We start from the raw sequence: 23,471 nt of genomic DNA on the forward strand, positions 1-23,471 counted from the left end.
CCGATAATATCGGCCAGTATTAACATATTATCCAGTGACTATCTGGGTCTGCTACTTTTATCACAGATATGTTGATATAACTATATTTGTTCACCAGTCAAATAGCATTTTAATTTGAGTTTTATTGTATTACACTTGCAGTTCTCTCTCACCAGCCGAGTGTGCTCAATAGATATGCGCGTTCCAGATGAACTGGGAAGGGTGAGATTCCGGGTTCCCAGCTGGAAGTGTCAACTGGAATGCCCTCTGAAGTCGTATTTAATAGTCGGAGCCATTAAGAGAAGCCCGAGTTAGAATCCAACATGGCGGCTACGTGCATCAACCGTTCACTAAATCACTGAGATCATTGCATTGTATATCTTTAAAACTCACCATACATACAGTATGTTGAACAGGATGCTAATCTCTGTGGCGTCTGATCCTGCCGTCCTTGCTGACCCTCCCTAAGTGAAAGCTGTCCCATTAAAACGTAGCATTGCCGGTGAACCAAATCCAGCATTTCCATTTAAAATGTAATTTACCAAACAAACAAGTCGTCCAGACTGATATTTAGCTGAAGAGAGATGCGGGCCGTGTATTGTCAGCGGTCTGCAGAATACAGAACAGGTAGTGAGTCGGAATTGGCTGTTACAAACGTGACAGTGATTTATGTTTGGATGCAGAGACTCAGGGAGCCAAGTAATGTAGTGGTTATCAAGGTCTACATTCTTGCTGTTTACAATAATATTAAGGTTGGTTGTTTGGTTATCTGTCATCAGCTGAAGACGTTATTGTTTTTCAGAGCAGCATTTGGTGAGAACCTCATTTCAGTTTGCTGTTATGATGATGGTTATTTGATCGAAATGCTGTTATAAAAGAGACAGAAGACATCCCTCGATAGAAATGAACCACACAAACACACACAGGTTAAAGATGAACTCTAAGCCTGCGTGTCAACCCTCATAGAAAACAAGGTGAAGTAGTCCTGAATGCCAATGTGCGGTGTGATAATGCAGCACACGCTTTTGTCTTTCCGGGGTCCCAATCTCACACAGTCGCTCACACTTGGACGCCGACCTTGGGGCTATATTGTTATTCATCAGTGGACGGAGGCGAGCAGCTTGCCTGCTGTCCTCTTATCTCTGTGGGGCCAAAAGCAGCAGTGGGATGCCGATGGTGTTTCCAATCTGTCCCTCGCTGTAATAAGTATCTCTGTTTTAAATCAGCCAGCAGAGAGATCAAAGCAGCCTTGGATGATAAAAAAAGGACCTGTCCGTGAGGTGATTTACACTTTGCTGGAAAGTTGAGGTGATTACTTTTTATAAATAGTGCTGAAGTCTGTGGCGGCAGAGGCTCAGTTTAGTTTGTCATCTTGAAACCGGAATTTAGGGGGTTTGATCTCCAGCTCCCGCAGCCACATGTCTAATGTGTCCTTGGGCAACACACTAGACCCTAAGTTACTCCCACTGTTTCATGAGTGGCTTATGAATGAGAATGAATGGGATTGGTTACCTCTGATGGTCACTTTACATTGTGTTCAATAGGTTAGGTGTGACCTCCTGCGTTAAATCGCTTTGAGTGGAAGCTCAAGTCCATTTACCATTCAGAATTAGAGAAAGGAGAGCTCTGCATAGGCTTCCCTCTCAATGGTTGATATTTGGAACTTGCAGGAGAAGTAACTGGCAGAATGAAAACCAGAAAATGTAAAAGAAGTGTGTTATTTATGGATTGGAGGGATGTGTGTTGGCACAGACTCATAGTGTGGCATTTTCGGTTGCTGGTGGGAGATGAGGATAGTTCATATTTTTTTGTTGGATATTGAGTCTTCGACTTGTTGTGTTTCCACATTTAGCACAGGCATGTGGATGTTATCCTGCCGGGAGGACTGAACGCTACCCACAGTCCACAAACGAAATTGCTTCATTTACCTGCACACACATTTGAATGCATTGTGCTCAATGTTGACTGTTTTCTAAGTCTTTACACTGGTCTTTTAAACAGAATTAAAAGTTTTGTTTGACAGTCTACTAAATTAGTCGGCTTGGAAGAACCCAAGACATGATCTTCGATGGTTGTGTTGCACTTGGTGAGATGGACTATTTGCAAGCAGACAGGGACCTGAATTAAGTCCCTGAGGTAGCTGTTGGTGACAAAGCTCTTGCCCTTTGTCCGTGCATTGGAGCCAAGCAGATAAAAGTCTAATGGCTTTTAAAGGAATTGTATTTACTACTTATTATATGGTCATTTTTTCTTGTGTGACAGACAAACTCATTTGTAAATTCTGAGCTGATTATTTTACTGCCTGGCTGTCAGTCTTTATGTTGGCCACAGCACATTTACCATCCAAATGTAACATTCTGATGTATCATCTGTTGCCTGTCTGCTGCTCTGCTCGGTTTTTACATACTTGTTCATAATGTCATAATTGGGCTTTGAGCCATCCATTTTCCAACTGTGTGTGATACTGTGCACAGGTTATAAGACCGTGAAAAAGCACACTTTCACATTTCAGTTTTGAAGGTTGGAACTGTTTCAGTCGCTCTGTGATGCTACCCTGTTCATAACATTTTTAGAGACACTTTGGATGTCGAATGGCTTGGCAGGTCATGGGGGCTGTATTCAGTGAAGTGTGGAAGTACATTACAAGCTTCGAACTAAAAGGTACGACGTGTCCTTCACATGCCACACTTTAAAAAAAATAGAGGGCAGACTTGTTTAATAAACCATCTTTTTCTCATTCTCTTGCATATTTATAATCCTTTGCTGCTTTAGTGTGTATGTTGTTGTTCTTGAATCTCTCTCTCCGGATTGCCCTGCAGTCTGAGCTTTCATCTTTACAGAAGGCATCAGATATAGCATAAGAGCAAAGACATCTGATACTCAGTGGAAAACATTATAGGTAATAAACACACTTTATGTCCTTTCTTTCATCCCTTTAAGAAAGTCTTATTGATCAAATTAAAATTTGTAGACCTTGGTAAAAAGTTCATTGACTTCCCCCCCCCCACTTCTCCTTCTTGGCTTCTTTCCAATGTCACAGATCTCTGCTTCCCTTTATTATTCTGTCAATTTAAAATGATGCAACTCTTATTCAATCACTTTCTCCAATCTCTTAAGCCTAAAGGTACCACTCCTCTTGCTTACCCTTAAAGGAACCAATCATTAGTCACCGTTTCCTTTGACAATCCAATCAGCTTGTCCTGCAGTGGTCCCAGCTTCTGATGCTGGTGCCATGTATTTATTCTTTAATGAACTTAGCCTTTCCATCTATTTGAGTAACATGAGACATCTTTATCATTTTTTAAATTGGACTTATGAAGCTGTTTAAGAGGTTGACATTGCCTGTAGTTTATTTAAAGTCTTAAGTTGAGCAGTTTTACTTTAGCCTTCAGATTTAGTTTGGTGCCAGAATTTGAATTTGGATGGGTTAGAAAAAAAACTAGGGTAAAACTAATTAAGCTACCAGCTGATGGAGGTGTAATTCCTAAAGCTTCATGCAATCATCATTCAAAATGATGGTGATATGAATTGGGTTGCTAATTGTGGCTCTTTTTTGAACCACACCATAAATAACACCTCAAAAAGGGGTCTTGAGACCAAGACTGAATTTTGAGTACTGCAAGACTAAGTTGCACCTCTTGCTTTCTCAAATCTTTTTGCAACTACTGGACTAGCCGCCTGTAGGCCATCAGAAGGAACGCAAGTTTCAAACTTTTTCAAATTTTGAGATGACCTCAGTTGCTTTAGTTTTGGCATGATGTCCAAAACAAGAGCTTTTTTCCTCCTTCGAAGGACAATCATGTCCGCTCACCTAGGAAACTACACATAGGTCAGACAAAAGGATAAAAGAGGCTCAAATTAAAAACCCAATGTTAATGATTGATTACTGAAACCGCTTTCAAAAAGCTCCAAGGAATGCACAACATGAGTAACTCGAAACCGCCTCTGTCTGTAATAAATCCTGACAGGAAATTGAATGTGCTAACAGATGAAAGACTCTTCATTCTGTCTTTTTCCCGTCCTGAGATTGCATGCGACCGAACCAGTATGAAACTATGAGCCAGCAATAAGACCCTTTTTGTCTCTTGCCCTCAATTGCTGATGAGTGGATGCATTCGCTTTCGTGTGGGCCTGAGGGAGGACCGGGGTCATCAAAGAGACTTTGCATCAAAGCAGCCTGATGAAAAACGGCTCCCATTATTGCTTTGTTCTATCATTGTGAGGGAACTGACACATGCTTGTTATTTACAGATATGCAATGACTATACAGGCCAATTCCACAGGACTCCTTTTAACAGACTTTGAGTTCTTATTAGCCAGCTTATCTATATGCACATTAGTTTATGCCACCATATTGGGTAATAATGGATGTACTTTGCTAACCAAGCCAGTGGGTATGGGTCAACATTTTCGAATATTCAAATAGCCATTTAAATTATAAAATCAACATTTTCTCTTGATTCTTAAAATAAAAATATACCCCAATCAACTGCTGAATCTGCTAGCCAATTAAAGGTACGGTTTCCTGGTCCGTCTGTGTGACATCGAGTCAAAAAAATATACAAACGACAATATTAACTAGATGTGTTTTCCAATCATGTTTGAAACCACTGTGGCTCTGCAACACGTCGGAAATACACCTGACCCCAAGTTGTGTATGGAGGGTTTTTACTAATACAGATGGCCACTTTACGTAGAAGCCTCCACCATCAGTGTGTGAATGAGTCGGTGTGTCCTGTGGTGTAAAAGCGCATACAAGGGTCCATTTAGCATGAACTCAAATACCAGTGGAAAAGGGGGCCGTCATTGAGAACACTGGATTGGCAACGTGTTGTTTGAAAAGTGTGAACCATTTTTATACAGTTGGCCCTTAAAGCCATTGATTGTGTTGCACGTAGGCATGAGAAGTTTAGCTAGAGGGCAGTCAGTAACTGCTGTGTCATGTCGAATGGGAGGTAATGCTGTATTTTGTCAAGGCACTGAAATGGTAGGAGTACTGGTATAAATGATTGTCTAAAGTTTGTCATATTGTGGAAAAACATGATCTAAGACTATAGTTTTTCTGCAACACTGGTGATTGATGGTTGACAACGTTGTATTGCTGTTCCTTAATCCTGAGATAATCTGAACATCATTCTTCAAAGCCCCTTTCCTGAAAATATAAAGTCTGAACCCAGCTTCCAACTTTTTTAATGCGATCAAGTGTGCAGTCTTGCATTACTCCCTTGAGCAATGTTCACTCTTATAAATAGTTATCAGACTGTCCTGAACCATCAGGATAACTTCTATGAGCTCTTAAATCTTGGGGTGTTCATCTTGAGGATATCTACTTCCATCTCTCACTGAATGTGTCCGTTGACGTTATGTCTCCCCTCTGCTGTCCTGATCTGACAGCTGGGTGACGACACATTTGAGGAAAAAGCCAGGATGCTATCTGGCAATAACTGTCACTGAAGGCTGTTTTCTGACAGCAGGGTCAGGTTGATGAAAGAACCCATTGGGCTATCTCCATTAGGATTTCTATTATATTGTACTGTTACAGGCCTGTATCAAGTGATGGCACTAAACTAATGAAAGTCAAATGTAGCCTTTTACTCACAAGAGCTTTCTTTCATTACACGCCCAGCTGAATTGCGCTGCATTACATGGAATGCTAAACATACTCTACACTCTTTTGCATTCAATTACAGTTCATCATCACTGCTGGCGTTCATTCGGGGTTCGTCCTTGGCCCCCTTGTGAGGGCAGTAGCAGCCTCTCGCTTAGGCTGAACCATCTGTGCTTGTGCATACAAAAACACACAATAAGGTTCTGACTTGTTGAGGTCTTATGACAAGCTCTATGAGGAGACGGTATAAGCGAGCGTCCAGGTTAGTAAGAGTAATTGATCGCCTCTGTAGCTGGAAGGTTTTTCAAACATTTGCTCACTGACCTATCTCGACTGGAGCTAGAAAAAGCCTTCCTCATTGGAATTGGAAAAAAAAATATTTGGTCAATGCAAAAGACATGAAACAAGTGTGCAGAGTTCTATTTCTGTTATTTATTGGAGGAAAGGCACTTTCAGGCTTAAAATAACTCAAAGCCAAAATTCCTTCTGGATAATTTTTTCAAGGGAGCATTCTGAGGTCTGCAAGACTAATGCATGTTGCATCAAAGTTAATGTGCTCATGGACACGCTCACTTAGCAAAACCAAACAGGGTGAAAAGAAAAAAACAAACAAACATGAGAGACGGGGTCTTGCACCCATCAGCGTCCCATTCTGCAGAGTCAGCTTTCCCCTGCCCATCACCCCTCCCGTCTCTCTCAGTTGCTTTCTCTTCACAACCAAAGCACTTTTACCCTCCTTTTCTGTCCCTCCTCCATCTCCACTCTCGATTTCTTCTTGCCCCCCTCCTTCTTTTGCATCTCCTGCAGAGATACTTGCAGCGCAGATGAACGGAGGGCAAAGCCCGAGCCAGAGAGCATCCGTCATCCATTCATTTTGTCCTCCATCCCCCCCCTCTTTCTCCCTACCCTCTCTGTCCATCCCATTCTTCTCCCATTCCCCTCTCCCTCCCTCTCATTTCTCGCCTGCTTGCCGCGGCTCGGAACACTGCACTTCTCTATGCGCTGAGATGGAGAGCACACACGTTGGGCTTATTGCATCTCAGCAAAGCCAGGTGGAGAGCAGCGGAAAGGGCTGACTCGTGCCGGGGAGAGGGAAGAGTTGGGAGGGGTTTGACCCTCATTGCCTCAGTCATCACTTCAGAAAGCAACATAGTGAAAAGACTGAGAACAGGAGTGACGAATCCCACGCATGGGACATTCAACAAGGGTGATACTTGCTGCTGTTTGAGTTTATTTCCTCGAAGAGATTCAGACTTTGGCTTGCTTTTGATATGGATCCAGGTTGAATTTGGATTGTGTGGATTTTAAATATAGCGGGATTTGAGGGTGGATCAGAATGCTGATGTGGAGCACCTGAGGTTGGGGACGTAGCATGTTTGGTTTCTCCAAGATGCCAAAGCTATCTGGGTGAGTGTCACTTATCCAACTACTGTTCTCATCAGGACTTCAAATCATATTTTCTTTGCCTTTTATCCATATTAATAAATGTCTACCTTGGGGACAAAGTCGAGATAATTCATCCGAGATTTCCCCTAAATTTTCTTGACAGATCGAATACGTAGTAGCACAAGCCTATAAAAGTCGTGCCTTCCAGAGATTCTTCTTGGAATACCCAGTCAATTATCCGTACATTTACTTTAATCAAAGTTTAAGACTGTTGACCCTGGGGTCCTTAATGTCAGTTCTTGTGTTGGTGGTGCATTTCAAGAGATGCTACAAATGTATTCTGCTCCATTGTTGTGGTCAGACTGGATCCTGACTGTGGTTGGTCATTCGAAGAAATCCCCTCCTCTTGGGATGACTGATTCAACTCACCCCATTGTGTTTGACAACAGCAACAACAGAGGTGCAGGGACTGAAAGAATAAGAGAGGAACCAGGCAGCGAGGAGCTTAAGAAAGAGATCAAGGAACAAGAGTAGACGCGTAATAGTTATTGAAAAAGACTCGATCCAGTCAACACAGATGGAGGTATTAATTTAATAATGTTGGTGTTTTACAGAATTTTTAAGTTTCTTTTCTCTGAATCAGTCCAGTGTACACGCTCTTCATCCTTGCCAGGTTGAGATGAACCAACACAAGCCTGAATGAATGAAACACTAAGAAGTCTTACTACCGAAGAGACTATATAAGTAGGAGCTGCAGAGATGATGAAGGGCTCGGATCACTCCATGTGATGTTATATGCTCACACTTAAACACCACGATAAATATATGGACGCGCATGCAAGTTAATACGTCTGCCATGATCCTTGACTCGTGTGTGTGGTCACGTCGCTAAGCTCGCTAAACATGGCTCATTGTAAATCTTTTAAACCTACACATATACAGTCAGAGGTGAGCATCTGGAAGGCAACTTCTAGTGCGGTCAGAGACAAGAAAGGAAAGAATACCAAGGAGCAGACATAGTTCAGTTTTAACTATTTCTACAAATTGGTTCCATATTGTAAAAATGCAGTTCATGTACTGACGTTTAACTGAGGTATTTTACCTTGTACTACATTCTGGTTATTGGAATAAATGTCAAAGCTACAGGAAGGGTTTTTATCTGGTTCTGAAACAACCTCAATTTCATACTGACACTTCGATTTGATCTACAAATTTAAACAGGACCATCACAGGTTTGTTTTTGTTTTTTTTAAATCTGAAACTGCTGCTGTGGGGTCGGTGTAAGTTGAGAGATAAACTGAACGCTGAGTGCTTCATTTGACTGAACATGACTTAGGCATGTACAAGACAAGATTAGCAAAGAACGCTTTGTATACAGCGGAAGCCAAAAAAAGACAAAAATCGAAAGCGCTTTAACGCCCAACTAAGAAAGATACCATGCTTTTTTTTGGAACAGTTGAAGGTGTTGTGAATTGAAAATATGTGGTTATGCCATTGTTAAATTGGCTTCAACTGTCGGTCACAGTTGTTGGGTGTTTTGGACGAAATGCTTGGCAGCTGAATCCCAGAAAACTTGGGATTTTCTTTCTCCTCAATACTCAAATTCTGGTTTGTTTTACTTGACAAGTTTTGACTGTTTGGTCTCTACATTGAACTTGAATGCCGGACCCATTTTCTCTTAGCGTTATGTAATGTACCAAATGCTAGCAGTTGACGACTGCCATCAGTCTGTGAATGTGCTCTGTAACACATGGCTCCATTCTGTCTTGTCTCAAATTCGCTGTGCTGTAGAACAGTTGAACAGAACATGGGGAAACCAAAGCAACACAGTGTTCTTTCTATGGCTTAAATGCCAGTGTAGCACTTATTCTGTGAACCAAATTGAGTGTCCTTAAAAGTAGTTTTCTTCTACATTATTATACTGTATGTTGCACGCTATCACATCTTTATGTGACTTCAACCCCCAGGAACAACTTCCACTTCCTCTCATGGCCACACCCACTGTTTCCCACCATATTTGGCCCGATACGACATTGACAGACTGTAAATTAGGAAAAAATTAATAATGGCGCAACACTAACAAGCACCAAGAGAGTGTTTGCATCACTGGCACATTAGCTCTGCTCTGCCTTGTACCCAGATGGCTGTTGTGAATCCATGAGCTGACATAATACATTTCCGGAGCCTTCTGTTTGCAGATGGCGTACAAGCCAAATTTGGATCATAAACTTTAATGAGAAGTTGTGGATCATCCGTTACGTTTTAATGCTCGTGATCAATCATTGACTGTAAGATGGGATGTAAAACAGCTGCAGCAGGTGAGAGGGTAGTGTGATTTTCCTGCTTGTTTTTTTTAAATTTTTTAAATCTAACTTTGGACCAATAGAAGGTTTGTCATGACACATTGGTTTTTATTTTTTGGACCATTAACCTAATCACTCTTTTCCATTCCATTCAGTGCTCTCCGAAGTCAAAGACGGGACCTGTATCAGCGTTTGTACTGTGGGAAAATATTGGCTGTCGTGTCTCGGCATTTGGCAGTGAAACTAGCCAGCAGGGCTTGTTTGTGTTCTGAATATCAGATTACAATGCCACGTGCCAAATTGCCTTCCGCTTTATGCCAATGCATGCTGCTACTTCAGAGGGCAGAGATCCATTGTAGCGAGGACCATCTGACAAGTCGTGGTGTCCTAAACAGTATTCTGAGTCATATTCAGTTTAAGTGTGATGTTTTATTGTAACCTCAGACATTGCATCCATTTGTAATAGTTTCACCTGTTACATATAGTTCTTTAGTGGATGAACAAGCTTGAAAAACCAGTAATTACTCTAAGCACATAAACCCTTGCAACATCATATCTTTCCTATTTTTAAATACCTATTTTTCTTCAAGTAAAGGAAGAAAGGGTAATGAGGAAGGATATTGTTAAGGTTAGGAAACAAATATTGTTGGTGGCAGATAAATTAGCTAATTTGTCTGTAGATTCTGGCAGCTAAAACACTTGATAGTTAATGGGGGGGGGGGGGGGGGGGGTTAAAAAAACCCCAACTAAATAGTGACCTATTGTTGCAGTAAGGAGCGTTCAATCCCGTTTGTTTTTATAGACCCATTGACTGTCTCTCAAAAGGAAAACTGTAAGGGACACCTGAACGCTTCCACTAATATAGTTTTGTGGTAAATAACAAGACAGACGTTGATTGTCATTTTGAGTGATTCAGACTCTCTTGATCTTCCAAATGAAAGCCATATGAGCCTCCACCCAATCATCCACCAGTCTGACCTCCACTGCAATATTTCTTCACCTCACCCCACACAGGCTGATGTCCGTCGTCCAGAGGCCCTGAATGTTGGCATTGGACGTAAATCAAGAGGTGCAGGATCGTCCAATTTGGACATAATTCCTCGGCCGCTATGGCAGATTTTCCATATTTGCTCACCTTGAGTGTGCAAATCCTTGGGAACATCACAACTCCCTGATTCTTGTTCTTTTTCTTCTGTTAAACACAAAAATATTGTATTACTATTGGATACTAAAAACCAACGGTCCTTTTTTCTAAAAAGTGAAAAGTTACTGTTTGAGGATTTTTGGGGTGGGCTGGGGATGCTGCCAATCTGTATCCAAAATAACCAATAAAAAGCCCATTTTCTAATCTTACATCCATGAGCTTTGTTCAAGGCTACAACTGGGCCAAAGCTAACTTTGCTTTGAAGGTTTGAAGAGGAAGAGATGGCCGGCCATCATGTTTGCATTACTGTCTTTTCAGTGACGTACTGTATATAGCTTCAGTTGAGATTTGTTTTCTCTTTTTTGTGTGTGAGTGTGTGTGCAAATGTCCTGTTACTTGGCGTAGGCGGCTGAGTCTCAGCACAGAGCACACATGTCAGAACACACAAATCAGAGACAGGCAGAGGAGGAAAAAAAAAATAACATCAGGCCACTACTGCATACACCCCCCACTACATTTCTCCCTGTCTCACTCTCTGCCCGTAACCCTTAAAGTTGCACGATTTTCTTGATTTGAGTCTGGATAATCCTCCTAAGGGATTTGGTCGGTGACCAGTGCAGGAGGGGGCTGGCAGGGTGAACACACTGTTGGCTGTTTCATTCAGTATATGAAATCCCATCACACGTCTCTCCTCCCTCCCTCTCTCACTCTCTTACCTATCCGTCTGCTTCATACGACAGCACATCCATCCCTGCCTGTTATTTAAAGTCTCCTACGTAAATATGATCCATCTTTCAGACTGATAAAGTGGCGCTGGAATATATTTTAGGGCTGATTTTGTTTATGCATGTGCAAAAAAAAAAACCTCCCTTTCCACACTTTGCTACATTTGCATTTCAGCTCAGCATCGCACCAATCAGAATTGGGAGGCTTTAATCAATCATACATTCTCTTCTGCAGGGATTCATCTCCCGGTGTTCCCACATTTTAATTTCTGTATTTCCATTCATCTCTCACACAGATAACATTAAAGCACCCAAGCAAAGCGTGCACTACTTCCGCCCCTCCATTTATACAAGACACCGAAATTTGATCAATTATGCAAATGAGGCAAAGCCCATTTAGCATCTTTCCCAGTTCACTTCGCGACTTCCTTCCCTCCGTCTCTGCTTCACTGGGAACAAATAACTTTCAGAACAAGCATCTTCTCCCAATTAAGCTTCCATTCTCTAATGGGAAGCACGCTGATATGCAGCTACAATACAGCAGCTGATGATGCGGAAAAAATGTGACGCTCTTATTGAATGTTTGTCCCCACAGGAGTTCTCCACATGTTCTGTAAATGCAAAGAGAATCTGGCATACAGCATGTTTTCCCTTGTTAGCACTTTCATGTCTCATGTATTGTGCATGGATCTGGGGTCAAGAAGCAACGCTGCTTGGTGCATTATTTAGCGGTGCATAGGCTTGTATTCATAAATGGCTAAATGCGTTGTTTCAACCGAAACTGAAGTCCAGTTGCTGCTGCTGTCTTCGTTGTGTTTCTTTATTCCCTTCCACAACATCATAACAAGGCATGCCATGGTGTTTGACCGCTCAACACTCCACAGAAGAATCCCTGAGAACGAAGGCATTGAAGTGAAGTTTGAACCGCTGTTCAACGCTACAGCACTCACGAAGTTCAGTGAACAGTTTGCTGAAATGAAACATCTTTTGAACTTGCTGCAAGTGTTTCTCCTCAGTAAAAAGTCATTTTAGCCTTTGCATCTGTCGGCCACAAGTTAGTGCAACATATCTCCTATGGGGCGGCAGTTGCTCAGTCTGTAGGGAATTGCTTTGGGAACTGGAGGGTCGGCCATTTAAGTCACGTTCCAGACCAAGTTGGGAAATTGGTCTGGTTGCTAAAGGGAGGCCAGTTCACTTCCTGGGCTCTACTTCTTGTTAGTTCTCTTTATGCTAAATGTATGCTCAGCTAGGTACTTCCTTTTCCTAGTCTTATCATACAGAAGTATACAAAGTGTCAGACCATTCATTCATTGATTCAGCAAAGAATGTTTGTAGAAATTGTGATGCAAAGAAAGTATGCATGGCCACGTGGGAAATGCAATTTCAACTTAACACTCATTTATGAGCACAGTGCATGTGAAAGTGAGATATGTAGCAAGCCACTTTACATTCTTTATTAGTCTTCACCGATTTGACCACTCATACTGCAGGATGACGGCGTTCAGTGTTTTCTCTTCCCGGCCACACTCGTACTGTACATCAGCCTTTGCAAGTGCAGACTCAATAATTGATCACTTGAGCCAAGTTTTACTACATACAGTGCACTTCTCTGTGCTTGTAGGACACAAGGAAAGTTAAAAATATCTTCTACAGCGTGCATATTATATTCTCTCTCTCTCTCTCCGGAGCACACGTTGGTGTTCTGGGTGAGCTTTACGACAGGGACGGAGACAGCACTGTGGAACAAATGAATCAAACATGACAGGAGAAGATGTGAGTAACGAATTCTTGTGATTTTTCTTTAATGTGTTTTGCTAGATTTGTTTTTGTATTTGCATATATATGTGCCGAGGACGTTGTTTCTTCTCGCTTGAGATCGGGAGTTTTGAGCTGCAGGGGAGCAAATGGATTGAGTGGCACAGTATTTCAAGTGATTGATAAATAAAGTACAAGCACAGTATATCTACTCTTAAAATGCATGCATATAATTGTATGACAAGGCAGATGATGGATGCTCACTCTGAAATCATCCCGTTGTTTGTTTGCTGATACATTGTTTGCTAAAGAGGCTAGTAGAGGGATTAGTTCTGCTCCAGATACTGTCACATAATAGCTAAGTGCCATTGAGTATTCCTGTGAGCGACCCACACCTAATGTACTGTAAACATACATACAGCACAGTGTGCGTACACTTGTGTTTTTGAGCCAGGCATGTGTACAGTTTGTGTTAATTTGAGGTCAGGAGGAGAACATTGCGATTACTTTCCCTTATGACATGGAAATGAATCAACTAATTCAATTTAAAGTACACTGAAACGAGACATCACCCCATTTCTCTGAGCATAGCAGAGTGAAGCTGAGTAACAGCTGAGCTGCGCATCTGCATTATCAAGTGAGCATGCGACATAGTGGAAGAACAGGAGGCACTGAATCCGAAACACAAGTTGAAACCCATATGCTGTTAGTGACTCAGTAAACAATGAGACCAGGTGAAACCCAATCAACTGTCTTATTTCATCCTTTTTTAACAAATCAAGGGACGACATGTTTCATCTAATACATCAAATATTTAAACGCAGGAAATGATGCGAAATCAGCCCCTACAAAATAAAACATTGATGTTTGACAATTCGACACATGACAGTCTCCCGAAACCGTGTGTGAAGTTTATTGTTGTAAATCCTCTCTGATCCTGATTTTGATCATGCCTATAAACCCCTTTATTTCAGCCCTGCTCAGAACAGGCTGTTTCTGTGTCTGTAGCTTTAAATATCTACATTTTGTGGCTTTGTGATGTCACAAAGGGAACATTTTCCCACCCTTACTCAGAACACCAGTAGATTAGCAGTATGCAGAAGTACTCCTTAATTTTTCGATTGTATATTTGCAAATGTACTTCGAAGACTGCATTGTGGCAACATGCTTATCCTTCTCGAACTTATACTGGCTGCACTTTTTAATATCTTTTTCTTACACTGCAAATACACAGAGAGAAGAAATTTTAATTCAGACATCACAATTCAAGAAATAAGATGAGAGCTTTTCTTTCTCTTCATATCAGCGAATATAATCTTGTGTAATCTTTTTTAAAGAGTGTTAAGCAACACTTGGTCTGCAATGGCATTTTTAGCCTGTGAAATGATGCTTTAGTGTTCGCTGCAGATGTTCACATCGGCTGTAATGTCATCAGCGTGTTTGCGTTTTGACTTGGACTGAAAATGCAAGTCACTAAAATCCATTTACTGTATATTTACACGCATTGCAGCCACAGCTTCTTTTACCCACAGTGCTCACACACACACACGCACACGCATACACAACCTTTCCAATTGACTTTAACTAACTAGATGGGGGAAGTCGATGCTTGTTCGTCACTGCATCACGTAACAGCATATAATGTCAGCCAACCAGAAACTAATAGCTCGTGAAACTTCCCAAATGCAAATATGACCTGGTATGAAGGGCACAAAAAGGGACAATAGGGGGACTGTTTCTTAATTGCCTTGATTTGTCTCTTGGGATCTATCTGCGTGATCCAGGTCTTAATGTGGAATCTCAGAGCTCATACTCAGATCAATTAATGGACAGCCAAGTGTTTACCCATCAGTTTTTTTGCACTTCCAATAAAGGTGCTGGGATAAATAAGCTTAATGAATTATTGGTAAAAGTTGTATTAGTTAGCATTTGCCCCTGTTTATGATCATGGTCTTAAATATGCGATAATGAATTTTTCCACGTAGCTTTTGGTAAAAAAACAAAATTCATTGATCAATCACCATTCAGGAAAAACAACAGTATTTCACAGCAAATCATGATGAGTCCTTGTGAAAACATTATCTAAATGTTGCTCTGCTTCTCTGTGTATTTTCTGCCCTTTGCTTCCACTGGGCTTTATGTGACATTTACAAATAATCAATGGCTTGTGTTGCGCTGTGCTGTGGACTGTGTCGTCCCATAGAGATGTACTGCTGAGCTCCAAAGGTTGAACAGCAACATTGTGAAGTGCTGTTGGTCTGCTGGTGATACAGGTACAATGGGAGCTAACCGTGCATCACACTGTGACAGGGTGAAGCACAAGTAGAGTACAGTGGAGTGTTGACCTTCCCTTGTAACTCCATTATTTAGATGTAGTAGTAGACAAAGGGTAAGTAAACCCCGGAGAGTAAAACATGCATTTCTGGAAGGAAAACTACATTTAACGCAAAGTAATGAAAGAATCCATGGTGAGATTCCAAGACAGGTGGACCCTCTAAGGTATCAAGTTTAACCAAACACTATTCAATATGAAAGTATCCGAAGTAGCTAAAGGGTCATGCTACTTATTGATCTTTGTTTCAGCTTCCCACTTCCGTATCGATCGCAAACCTGTCATCCAATCCAAGCTTCAAATGTTCCATGTTTCCATTTGCGATCAATCACTTTTTCATCAGCATTGGCCTATGACAACTTTTTTTCTTTGAACACTTCACAAAAAAGCCTGCATGGTGGTTAGAGCTGTGCCCTCATGGCGAGGAGGTTCCTGATTCGATCCCTTATTCAACAGCATCGCATGGGTTACCTCTGGGTACTCCAGCTTTCTCCCACAGTCCAAAGACATGCTTGTTAGGCTCAATTTCTGACTCTAAATTCCCCTTCAGTGTGAATGTGAGTGTGGCTGGTTTTATGCCTCTGTGTGTCAGCCTTGTGATTGACTGGTGAACAGTCCAGGGTGTACCCTACCTCTCCCCCTTCGCGACCCCAAATGGGAAAAGAGGTACATAATAATGGATCAGTCGGGACATAACAAAAAAAAAACCAGTAGGTCTAGACTGTATTTCAAATTGTTTTCGGAGACCCAACACCAGTCTTCGATGAACAAATGATTTGGCATCACTAGCAAGAAACCTCTGCAGCTGGACCAGATTCTTTGGTGGATCGCCATTTGATGTGAATGGGATGGGCCAAGGAAGTGGGATAGAAAGAGAGACGGAAAAAGTGAGGAGATCCAGGTCTTGGGAATCATCAGACCATGATGAATGGATCTGGGAATGATGGACAGCCTCCATTCCACTTAACAAGTTACAAACCATTCCTTGGATATGGTGTTAGGATAAGTTTTAAATGACTTCACTTTATCCATGAGGTCTATTTTTCTTCCTAAGTCATCTTTGTCTTCTGTTATTAACTGAGTGAAGTAATGGGAAGCACGTCGTACGTCTTAACAGCCCTTGTCCAAATCTTCCCCAGACTATGGGTACCTCTACAAGTCTTGAAATCTGTTGTATTGATTTTCCTTTTTGTGGTTACAGCCTTATTTATATTCTGTTTTCGTATGCTTGTATTCACTGCCAGATCCTATAAAACTTTAGCTCTCCCATTGCGATCTCAAGGTTTCAATAGATATTATCTTTCCTTATATAGATGAACACTCTATCCTCCAACCAAATGCTGCTCCACACTTAAGGGGAAATGTGTAATCTTGAGAGAAGTGTGACCTTGTCTCAGGCTGTTAAAAGCCATTTTGCGCTGCAGTTATGGCCTGTCATTGAGCGGAGATGAGTTTGTGTGTGTGTGTGTTTTGTAATCATTCCATTTGGAGTAGACTGAGAGTGCTTGTTTCTGGTTTGGAGACTTCAGAGGGTGGGTTTCGAAAGAGTATAACAAGAGTCAACAAACAGATTGCGGTTAAAGGGCTGTTCTGAAAAAATGCCAGCAGCTGCAGTCTGCTGGTTGTCCACCAGAGGCTGGTTCCAAAAGTGACATTTGCAAAAGTGCATTTTTGCTGCAGGGATAAAAAAAGATGGTGCCAGGCAGGTGCTAGCAGCTGTTTACAAGTTACTACATCAGCTAACGCCAGTCACACACTTGAACTCTTAGCCATGTGTATGTTATTGGCGATTCCTTCATGAAAATATTGCACAAATAAATTGACTCGTTTGCTTCCGAGCTAGTATCTATAGTCTAACAGCAGTTCTGAGCATTCAGTCTTTCAAATGTTGATCTATTTGTGGGGCTGGTGCTTGTGTCGAGTGCCTAGCATACAGAGGAAACTGTATAGTTCTTTTTACAGCAGCCGTGGGTTTGAATCCAACTTTGATTAGAGAAGCACATAACACGGAACAGCACATCGTGCAAGATCCGTTAAAAAGCAACATTTTTAATTTCACAAATGTTGCACTTTGTTTTGTTGTTCGGCCATCATTCACTCTCCCAACAAAGATTTGTACTTTTTAGTTGTTTAGGGAGAGGCAAGTAAAGGCTAGCAAGAAGCTAGCAGGCTGAGAGATCCAGAGATTATCTTAGCCTCTTTGGTAAAATCGACATCTCTTTTCAGCTTTTACCACACAGAGAATCTGATCTTGCAGAGACTGTATGGCTTTGATATCTTATGAACCCCCTTGTTTGTATATAGATGCTTAAAAAAAAGTCTACATACAAATGGGGGACCTCACAGTGGCCACATCCATTATTTACACAGTCTGTGGGTGATATGATTGTAGCACTGTGAAATGAGGACGCAGTGGATGGAGGTTTAACCAGGCTGGGCAGGTCTGATTGATGCAGCTGACTGTGTACTTATTGACATAACCCTGACATGTGTTTCTGCTTGTGTAATGCTGTGTGTGTATGTCAGTAGATTGAGAGATTATGCATTAGTTTTGGTACTTCATTGAGTTGAAAATCAGTATTCCCATCCAGACCTGTGCTGGGCTACGGTAACGGAGCTCTCCGTGGTCCTGAAATCAGCTGACAAACGCCTCAATGGAGTAACACACCTTCTTTCGCGACTCTGTAAGGAGAAGCTTTTTTTTTTTTTTGTCAGACTTTTAATTGAGTGCATCGTCGAAGGCTGTTGGCATGTTTCCACATCATGGAGCAGAGCCAGCGATTTGTAAGGAGCTGAGTCTCATCTCTCGAGGGCACAGCCATCCGAATCCAACTAATCAGCTGAAGTACAGTTCAGTTTTTATTATGAAGAAGACAGTTAATTTGAAGGGGGGAAAGACAGCCTATCATGATGGTTACAACATACACCGGCAGCCATAAAAACAGCAGTGAATAGCTGCCTCTGTGTGCATAGTGCTGTTAGATATGGATTTAGGCTCATGGAGGGAATACAAATAAGTGCAGATGTTGGAGAGACGTAGCTTAAAACAGAAGTGACAAGAATACTTTCTTCAGGGGGCGCCGATAGCTCAGCGGCAGCGACAGCGCGCGTACCATGTTGTGAGGCTTTGCTCCTCGCGCGGGCGGCCCGGGTTCGCGTCCGGCCTGTGGCCACTTTCCCGCATGTCTCTCCCCACTCTCTCCCCCTTTCCGACTCTATCCTCTGTCCTCTCAATAAAGGCAAAAAGGCCAAAAATAAATCTTTAAAAAAAAAAAAGAATACTTTCTTCAAAGTTATTGGTTAGTTCTGAAACAGGTGTTGAGACAGACCAATTATGAATACCACAAAGAGGCGCTGCCAGACCAGCAGAGGTCCCCGAAAGGCTGAAAAAAAAAAAAACATAAACAGCATTGCCTCAAAATGTGCACATTTTGCAATGACAATAGGAAACCTCCCTTATGGGGCCCTATCTGACGGCACTTAGTCTAAAAGTCCTGCTGCGTTGCGTGCATTATGGCTGAATGAACGCTGGTTGGAGGGGCCCCCAATGAATGTTTGCCTAGAGCCCCAAAAGACCCCAGAAGCGCCCCTGGTTCTTCAACACTAGTAGATGAAATGTGAGCAGCAATGTTGTTCTGGCTATCGGATCTCAATCCATCATCAGGATGCATTGGAATGCGTTCCCATCTAGCATTAACACTATCCACTTGTTGTCAGATCACCCAGGAGGGATGTTAATGCAATGCATAAACGACCTGATTCCATTGGCTTGCTGGCAGATGACAAACGTGCAAGGAGGACAACAGATAAACAGATCAATGAGTTCACATAGTATGTTTAAAACATGAAGCACTGACTAATTCTCTTTCCTTCTTCTTCTCTCCGGACTTTATACCTTTGCCTTAAAGGTTGATTTAAGGGAAAATGTACTGAAGAGCTCACATCATGTAAAGATTTTTCCCCTGAGGGTTTGCAGCACTTTCAAGATGTCTCGCTGATGTTCAGTGTCAGTTTGGGTGTATTTTTTTTTTTATTTTGCCTTTTTGAGCTAATTTGGTGCTTGGAGTGATTCCATTGAAGTATCTCACTTCCTCAGAGCCAGGCTGGAGTAAAACAAAACAACAAAAGAGCCTTCAGAGGCTTTCAGTCAGGAGCTTGAATGCTTTCATTTTAGATAGTGAACCTACTTTTTATAGTCTTGATGACCTAGTGCCACTCCTGGTAGCAATAGCTATGCTCGAGTGTGTTTGGGCCTGAAGCAAAAAATCACAGGAGGCCCCCCTATAACCAGCGTTCATCGACAGTATTTTATAAATAGTCTAAAACCAATAGTGACTTTTACAAAAGAAAATTGTGACATTTTGCTGTGCATCAATATGAACACTGTCAGGTCGGGCCCTCCTGGGGAAGTAAAAAGAAGCCATTTATGAATGGATAGATCTAATAACCTTTTAGTTTTAATGCCAAATAAGTTTTTTTTTAGTACTTCAGTCTTTGAATATGTATGCATTCTGGAGCCTCTGCTGCAGATAACAAGTTCATGAAACTCTTGCAGTTTTCAACATGTCTTTTCAGTCCATTATGCTTGTTAAGCATGCATCCTCCCTCTGCAACATGTTCGGCCAGCATGCAGAAAATCGTCGAGGAGTTACATAAAAGGAAACTGTGTGCGTCTCGTTCGTGTGTTTTGTGCACGACTGCGAAATGCACTGAGAGCCAAAGCATGTTGTCGTTCAGATTGTAACGGCGCAGAAAGTGAAAGCACTTCCAGGGCGACTTTTCAGCAACATGCAGCGATGTTTCATTTATGAACAGTGCAAAGTCAAAGAGTGTGTAAGAGGGTGAGTGACAGAACAGGCGATGGCTGGAGTTGTCTTGCCAGAAGCTAAGAGTGCGTTAGCTCGGGACGGTAATGAGCAAAATGTGGAAGACAAAGAGGAGAGGAAGCTCCGTATCAAGCAAATTAGGACATCTCGAACAACATTATTCTTCTGTCAACATCTTGAATGGAGCATACTGTTCAAGGGTCACAAAGACGTAGACTAGCATTCTTGTGCAAGTGTGTTAAATGCACTGAAATCTCATCAGCATTGATAGCGCTTCAAAGGCGACTTTGAGAGTAAGACTAGGAGACGAGGAAAAACTTGGAAGGAGAGGGTCGATGTCTCACTCAGAGCTTAGTGTGTAAGTTGGAACATAATGAGCATGATGAGGATGACTTAAAGGAAAGAAGCCCTATTAGCAAGCAATCCAAATTGGTCATTCTACTGACGACCGCACAGACACCGGCAGACATAATGGTGATGAACGGTTGTTGAAAGGGCCCCCGATGAATTTTGTCTGGGGCCCCAACAGACTCTGAATTCGCCACTGCAAACCAGAGTGCTTTTACTGAGGCCCCCTGCTGAGTTTGATTATGTTACAATCTTGCAACACGCACACTGGGAGACACTTCAGGATAATTGTGACATTTAGCAGATTTTTTGCCTCTTCTCTTTATTTATTTTCAGAGCGTTGCGTGTTGCGTGTAAGATGTCAGCAAGTGAAAACTAGTCTAGTTGCATCTCATCCCAAAATCCCTGGAGCTGAAATATTTCTCACTGGAGTAGTTTTTTTTCCAAAAGGACTAAAGTCATTATATCAGTATGTACTGTAAAGGAATGACTTCAAAGTGAACACTTTTCTTTATAACGCAGACTCAGCTGACACATTCAAATGAATGCACTGAGGAAGGAAGTGACCCAAACCCTGATTTATATTTTCTATATTTCACATCGCTCCTCCCACCACTTAACCTACATGTCCTTGTATGCTGAAGTGGGTCCACATCACGCAGCAACTGAGCTCTTATAAGGAAGTCTCCCATTGAAATGCGCTTGAGCTTAAATTACCCCAGTTGTTCTGTAGAGTGTGAATTTGCTCGGGGAGCTTGGTTTAATGCTACTGGCTGTCGTAAACATCATCATAATGTCAGCTAGAAAATGTAAGGAAGGCTCTTCTTGTGCTTTTTGTGCAATTTCAGTCAGCCTGGATAAAGAAAATTCTTTTTTTTTTCCTTTTTTTTTTTTACAAAAAAAAACCGTGCGTGGTCTATTAAAAAAGGGAATTGGCCTGAATTCTGAGGCAAGGTCTTTGAAACTCTACCATCTCGTTCAATTAAAATTCTGAATTGAAAATGTGTGCCAATAAAGGTCAACACCCAAACGCCTCCATCCCTATCTCCTTCTCTCCCTATGTTCCTTTGAGAAGACTGCTCAGACAGAGGCTGACTAATGTTTCCCAGCCAAACATTAGTCACATATTGGGAAAAAAATGGAGGGGTGGGGGGGGGGGCTTGTAAGTGTGGGCGGAAGACACAAAACATACAGCGATTTTAAGAACATGCATAAAAGGGAATTCAAAAAATGACCAACAAAACATTCCAATAATAAATATCAGAGTAACAGGGAGCCTAATCCACTCTGATGGACTTTTACATGTTGGGCTTCTTTGCCTGTGCTACTATGGATGTTACCTCAGCTGAACCCTGATCTGGATTACTTTACTGGACAGTAACTGAAATCAAAGCTACGGTAAATGAAAAAATTATCCACTAGTGTTTGTGGCTAAATGAGGATGGGCATTCATTGGTGTCACAGTGGACAACGGTGTTGATCCTGAGGACTTAGCTTTGCAACACTTTCTCTGAGGTCAACACTCGGGAAGCAGAGAGAAATTCCTTGGTGACCTTTGGAAGAACTGTCATTGGTTGTCATAGTGATATCCATGTTTCCCTCAGGACGATTTGAAGTGACTAACAATGATCCTCTGAGTTTAGTTCAGTATTAGTGTCGGCCTGAAAAAGAAAAAAAAAACATTTCAGTCGGGCCTAAGTTTGAGCCCAGTGGTCATGATTGTTCAATCACTACGGATCTATGTTAATACATACTTGCTATTCTTAAGTACAATCAAATAAATGTGAAAGACTTCTTGAAATACCTTTGACACTCTTTCACTCTGACAAATGTTTCATGATTAAAGCTTTCACATCGTCTTTGAATTAAGCCTTAAGAGAACTGGACCCATTTATTCAAGCTACCATTCACAAAGCCTTTTTTTTTTTTTTTGCACGGATGGCACAGCCATATTTCTGGTTTCTCTCCTATTTTCCTCCCTCAGTATTGTGTCTTAAAATATGAATGCACACAGCAGAAAGTTGTGTTGCTTGTGTCTTCATGAATGTTGCCTCCACAATGAACTACCCCGTCTGATTGATGCAGCACAGACTTGCCTTTTCCCCCCCCCCTTGCTTCCCCATGTTTGATGTGACTCCCTTTGACGTACACCTGGAATCCAAATATATGCACTGAGAAGACGCCTCCGGGTGCTTTGGTCTTAGAGTTGCATTTCGTGAAAAAGGCAGAGTGTATTGACTTTTAATCATCAAACTGATCAATGCCTAATAATTGTTTGCACTTCTGATTAAATGCTTAAATTCATAATACAAAGCAAACCAAGCTTTTATGGTATGGTATCTGTTATTTATTTCATCTCATAGAAATATGTGATCTTTACCTCTTATCACCAATAGGAAGCCTTGTTGCGACTTTTACTTGCTCGAGATCGTCTTCTTTGCATTATAACAGTTGGTCTGAATGGGTGGGGTGAAGTAGTGACTTTAATGCTCTCCAATTTCATAATGATGGCAGACAATTATTTCTGCGTTTCCAGTGTCAAAACAAGATCTTTGAGATGTAGCCGCCGAGATCACAGTGCCGCGTGTTGAGTTGGGCTCGTTTGTCCGCAGGTTTTGTCTTTTCTGCAAAATGTGATGCAGATCTAGCAAATCGTGCTTAATCATTGTGATCTCATTGTCAATCAAAGTCATCGTGATTTTTTTTTCTTTTTTCTCCGTAATCAAGGAGCCATAGCTCATGCTAACTTTCGCTCAATGGCAATATATGTCATGTCTTAGCTCTTTGTTAAAAAAAAAAATATATATATATATATTCTTTTTTTTGTAAGAGGACAGCAGAAGTGAATGCTGAAATATGAATGGGGCTAATCCAGGTGAGTCGGTTTCGACTTCCTGCTTTTTGGCTTCAACTCTGTGTGATGCTGCGGTGTCCATACCCATCATCGGCCTCTGAAAATCCTCTTACTCCACACACACACACTCATCCCCACATAAACATGCACAGTTGCACACGCTGCTGTCTCATTTCCCCCCCTATCTGTAATACACTCACATAAAATACTC

General features: G+C 41.7%; 1 protein-coding gene across 3 annotated transcripts in view; it reads left to right on the forward strand.

Annotated features, from left to right (window-relative positions):
• The window catches only part of LOC306818544 (FERM and PDZ domain-containing protein 4-like), a 54,349-nt gene that overhangs the window by 8,069 nt on the left and 22,809 nt on the right, over positions 1-23,471 (forward strand). The window contains exon 1 of one of the 3 annotated variants that reach the window (XM_079336187.1): positions 6,543-6,994. The exons of 1 other annotated variant lie outside the window; for it this stretch is intronic. In XM_079336187.1, the coding sequence (XP_079192313.1) occupies positions 6,960-6,994 (35 nt within the window). In that variant the 5' untranslated portion in view covers positions 6,543-6,959. Of the gene's footprint in view, positions 1-6,542; positions 6,995-12,519; positions 12,919-23,471 lie in introns of those variants that run through there. One more of the 3 variants, XM_079336189.1, reaches the window with a different exon arrangement.

The sequence above is a fragment of the Symphodus melops genome, assembly GCF_947650265.1.
Source record: "Symphodus melops genome assembly, chromosome: 23".
Classification (NCBI taxonomy): domain Eukaryota; kingdom Metazoa; phylum Chordata; class Actinopteri; order Labriformes; family Labridae; genus Symphodus; species Symphodus melops.